The sequence below is a fragment of the Lactuca serriola genome, chromosome 8 (genome assembly GCF_051521515.1).
Source record: "Lactuca serriola cultivar US96UC23 chromosome 8, Lser_US96UC23_V15, whole genome shotgun sequence".
Taxonomy (NCBI): Eukaryota; Viridiplantae; Streptophyta; class Magnoliopsida; order Asterales; family Asteraceae; genus Lactuca; species Lactuca serriola.
The window spans coordinates 213,536,528-213,541,743 of NC_136415.1; the positions used below are offsets into that span (position 1 = coordinate 213,536,528).

At 38.6% G+C, this 5,216-nt stretch overlaps 1 protein-coding gene across 1 annotated transcript; it reads left to right on the forward strand.

Moving 5' to 3' along the window:
- Nucleotides 1-2,658: 2,658 nt before the first annotated feature.
- On the forward strand, nt 2,659-3,585 carry LOC145067852 (uncharacterized). The gene is made up of 2 exons (XM_079014887.1): nt 2,659-3,150; nt 3,412-3,585. The coding sequence occupies exons 1-2, from the start codon at nt 2,659-2,661 to the stop codon at nt 3,583-3,585; spliced, it is 666 nt and encodes a 221-aa protein (XP_078871013.1).
- Nucleotides 3,586-5,216: the final 1,631 nt, after the last annotated feature.

A 5,216-nucleotide genomic window follows, 5' to 3' on the forward strand; every position in this document is an offset into this window, starting at 1 on the left:
GACCATAAGGACATGCTCAAAAATTTGTTAGATGAAAATGACAAGTTAAAAATCAAAACCGAAACTATACAGAAATTTGACTCTTTGAATGCCATGTTTAATTCAAAAAACAAAATTGATATTGAAAACACTTCTGAATTCAATGAGGATGATGATATGAGTGTGATATCTGTAGAAGATGGGGTGGACTATTCTGAATTTGTCAAGAGCGAACCCGAAACCAATATAAATATGATTTCTGAAAACTCTGTTGAGTTCGCTCGCTCATCAAAAGATAAGACTAAAGTTCTCAAGGCAAAGGCTATTGTATATCAAAAGGTCCAGACAACTCTGAATCAAGTTTACACAGTTCAAGGAGTTATACAGCAATAGACAGCCGAACTAACAACATTAGTAGAAGAAGATAATGTTGATGGTTGCAATGAGTTTTTCTAGTTAGCACCGATAGATAATGCCGATGAAACAGAAGGTCTATCTCAGAAAACATCATGGAGAGTGAAAGGTAGGTATGTGGCAGAACCACTTAATGATCCTACACAATTTGATGTGCCAAGCACAAGTGGTACTAAAATTGACTCATGCGAACCATTCAGGATGTCAAGCGAAACCTCTTCTCTAAAGAGCGAAAGTCATGCTCAAGTACCAAAGCAAAAGGCCAACATCCATAAAACTCCAAAACAAGTGTTAGAGAGAAAGCATTAACGAAATTTGAGATACAAGAAGAATCTTTCTGAAAGGAAGCAGTGTTGGCGATCTCAAAATCCTAGTTACGTTCGCTATGAAAAAGCTTCTAAGTCAAGAGAAGAAACAAAAGCGAACTCAGCTTCTCATGTTCCTCAGAATCAAGACAATCAAAGGAAGAGTTTCGGTCCTCAAAGTCAAGACAACCGAAAGAGGAGTTCGAGTCCTCAAAACCAAGATAACCGAAAACAGAGTTTCGGTCTAGAAAGTCATAGCAACCAAAAGAAAAGTTTCAGTTATCAGACGGACAATAACCGAAAAAGACGTTTCGGACCTCAAGTTGTGAGAAACCGAAAGGATGGTTTCGGTCCTAAATCAACTATTGTGAGGAACTAAAGGGGAGATAGTTTCAGCCCTCAACCAAGTAAGGGCAATGATCGAAAGCTTAATACTGCTCACAAGTGTCATCTTTCTCACTCTCACTCTCACTCATAGAATGATCGAAAGGGAAAAGGAAAGCTCTTTCCAAGAGATGAAAAGAAGACGACGTTTGAACCTAAAGTGGAGAACCGAAATATTGCTAACGTCAAATCAAAAACTGCACCTAAAATACTCAAATCTAATAAAATCAAAGTTTTCTCCCTAAAAAGAAAAGATGAAACAACACTTATAAAAAGAACCTTTGTAGTTGATGTTTCTCTTACAATTCCTTGTTATGTAAAAGGCTCACGAGGACCCAAGAAACTTTGGGTTCCTAAATCTGCTTAATTTTTGTAGGTTATGTGTGACGAGCAGTTTGATGATGAATGGTACATAGACAGTGGCTGCTCGCGTCACATGACAGGAAGGAAGGAAGAGCTGCGGGAATTTCGGTCTGTTTAAGATGGTGGAAGTGTCAAGTATGGTAATTATTCATTTGGCACAATCAAAGGCTATGGTATGATCACCAATGGTGATTTCTCGATACGAAAAGTAGCGTACGCTGAAGGTCTACAACACAACCTCATCAGTTTTCTCAACTGGTGGTAGGTACCGAGTTAAAAGTTTCGTTTGATGATGATGGCTCAGCGATTATTGAAAAGAAGACAAACAACATCTTGCTGAAATCAAAGCGAAAAGGAGAGATGTGCCCTTTGAATCTCAATCCCATTCGAGGAAAACCAGCGATTTGCTTACTAACGAAGGCTTATTCAGACGAAAGTTGGCTTTGGCATCGGAGACTCTCCCATCTCAACTTCAAAGACATCAACAAGCTAGAGCTTGGGGATCATGTTTGACGTCTTCCATTTCTGAAATTTGATAAAGAAAACTTGTGTGCCGCTTGTGAAATGGGAAAACAAATCCGACAAAATTCATCCTTCTTGAGTCAATACAAAAATTATTGAACCACTAGAATTACTACATGTTGATCTATGTGCTCCATCTTCAATCGAGAGTATTGGTGGTAACAGGTATATACTCGTTATAGTGGATGATTTCTCTCTATTTACCTGGGTGTTCTTTTTGTGGCAGAAATCATAGGCTACTCCGAAGCTTAGACTCTTTATCAAGACGGTAGAAGTTCAACTATGAGGGTTAGTTCAAAACATCAGAAGCGATAATGGGTTCGAGTTCAAGAACAAGGACTTTGAAGATTTTCTTGCAGAAAAGGGAATCACTCACAATTTCTCTGCTCCATATACTCCACATCATAACGGAATTGTCGAAAGGCGAAACCGATCTTTGTGTGAAGCGGCCCGAACCATGCTATGCTTCACTTCTCTACCTCTATATTTCTAGGCAGATGCCATCGCTGCTGCTTGTTTCACGCAGAACAGATCTTATCTTAACAAACGTTTTTCCATCACTCCATATGAGATCTTGAACAACCGAAAGCCTAATGTAAAGTTTTTTCATGTGTTTGGTTCCAGATGCTTCATCTTTAATTCAAAGGAGCACCGAAACAAGTTTGATGTCAAAGCAGATGAATAAATCTTTATGGGTTACTCGTTGAACTCCAAAGCATACCGAGTCTTAAACAAGCATTCAAGGAAAATCGAAGAGACTTATGATGTCACCTTTGATGATAACTACATTAAGAAACTGAAGACAACAGAAGGTTCTGCGGAGGAGATTTTTCCCAAATCTGGTCAGGCTATGGTCCCAATCTCAAATCTCTTTGAGCAATACATGCAGCTTTTTGATGAACCAGAAAAGGCTATTCACCCTGAATCAAAAGTCGCAGATAACCAGGTCGACAACCTGAAGAAAATAATCGATGATGCTTCAAAGCAAATGGCAGAAGAACAACCACCAGCAACCGAACATTCTAACTCAAGCGAACCTCCCATAGATAGTTCTTATGTTCAGGGAGAGGGTTCCTCTCCTCCAAATAACCAAGATTCATCATTCAAGGGGGAGAGTCCATCATCATCAACATCAACCGAAAGCCAAGTCCAGGGAAAGAATTCTGAGCCTGAACCGAAGGAAGTATCATCGTTCGAGGGGGAGAATGCAAATTCAAATGATGATGATATTCAATCAGAACTCGAAGAAGAAGTAGATGCTAAACTGGATCCCTCCTACGATCCTAATAACCCCCCACTCACCAAATGGACCATAGATCATCCTCAAACACAAATTATTGGTGCACCATCATAAAAAGTTCTCACACGATCACAACTGAAAGTAAAACAAATTGCATTGTTCTCTAAAGTAGAATTTTGCATGTTTAATTCATTCGTCTCCAAGGTTGAACCGAAAACGATCAACACCGCACTCGATCATTCTGATTGGGTACGAGCAATGCAGGATGAACTCAATGAGTTCGAGCGAAACAAAGTGTGGAGACTGATTCCAACACCAAAGGATGCTTCTGTGGTTGGTCTAAAGTGGGTTTTCAGGAACAAGATGGAGAAGGAATGAAATGTAATGCGCAACAAGGCAAATTGGTTGTGACAGGTTATTTTCAAGAAGAAGGCATTGATTACGAAGAAACCTTCGCTCAAGTAGCGAGGCTAGAATGAGTTCGTATTTTCTCGCCTATGCAGCACACAAGAATTTTGAAGTATACCAAATGGATGTGAAGTGCGCCTTCTTAAATGGAGAACTAGAAGAGACAGTGTATGTAGAGCAACCACCGGGTTTTGTAAACGAGAAGTATCCAAATCACTGCTACATTATAGACAAGGTTGTCAATGGTCTCAAGCAGGCACCATGGACAAGGTTGTCTATGGTCTCAATCACTACTACATTCTGAGTGATGCCTTAATGACTTGATAAATACCAATCATGTCTTCCCAATTAGGCTGAAAAATTCACTCACATCATGAGCTACCTAACTCTACTCCAACATGAGTTAAGAGTTTTCCTGCTTGGTCCAATTTTATAGCAGAGGTACATTCTTTCTTTAACCCCCTTAATCTTATTCTCCATTAATTATTCATTTCATAATTGTAACCCTTGAAACTCTCAGCTTTACCACTGAGGTTTATGGTTACACAACTTCTGTGTTTATGATCTTAATCTCGTGTCACTATGTGCTAAGTGAAACCCAAAATTCAATACCTATAATGCATTGACGGTGAACAAATAAATGTTCTAGCTTTCACCTTGAATTAACGAAACCACTTTTGTGGATGTACCCTGAAATCTCCTATTCTTGTGAGAGATCCTTATGAAAATGTCTATCACCAAGACTTTTCTTCCCGAATGGTCGAGTTTTAATTTTTCAATGAGATTTTTAATTATTTAATGTCAACACGTCACTGAATATGATCCACACCTACTTGTTTAATAGGCCACATTGGTCTCACAAGTACTTCGTTCCACTTTTGGTCTTATGTCAAGAACTGAAACCTGGATTGAAGCGAAAGCCACCTTTGCTAGCCTTATTAATAGAGGATGCCTTTCAATGCTTCTTAAAAAGTACTTGATCGTAATTCAACGGGAATCTATTCAACCACTTTGAAATCTATTTAGATTTCGAAGGAAGCAATTTGTGTCCGGGATCAATTGCTTTATGTCCTTTATGACATCACAAAAATCCCACAAATAGTTTTCTTTATTTCTTTATCTTTGACACTATCTTGCACGAAAATCTTGGATTTTCCAAAAATCTGGTTGGATTATTCACAAACAATTCATAATTATATAGCTTCAGTTCCTAACAATGTTATGTAGTGATTTTCAAACGAAGGGATGAAATCTATAATAAGCCTTTGGTTTTTTTATGGAGATAACGCTTTCATTAAAAGATTGAAGGGATGAGTCAGCAGGGAGGTTAATCGATTGGAATTTGAAAAGGAGATAAGATTGAAAAGGCGCGTGAATTCGAATAGTTACCTGGGTGTGCGTTACTAGCTACTTTATCGGGGTTGCCAATTGTCAAATCATAGGCGTCGTTTCCCAATTTAATGGAATCATTACTCTTGATTTTTCTGTCTCTACAAAATCGTATAAAAGGGATTTTGGTACTGTGATCTTGTTCTTTACCACACTTCTTCTCTCTCAAGAAGGTGATTTCCGGAGATTCTATTGTCACTGTTCGACTTTTG

Excerpts from the sequence above, each read along its gene's own strand:
- LOC145067852 (XM_079014887.1), top strand. The coding sequence starts at position 2,659 with ATGGGTTACTCGTTGAACTCCAAAGCATACCGAGTCTTAAACAAGCAT. Across the intron at positions 3,151-3,411 it reads CTGAGCCTGAACCGAAGGAA|GTTGAACCGAAAACGATCAA; the intron begins GTATCATCGTTC and ends TTCGTCTCCAAG.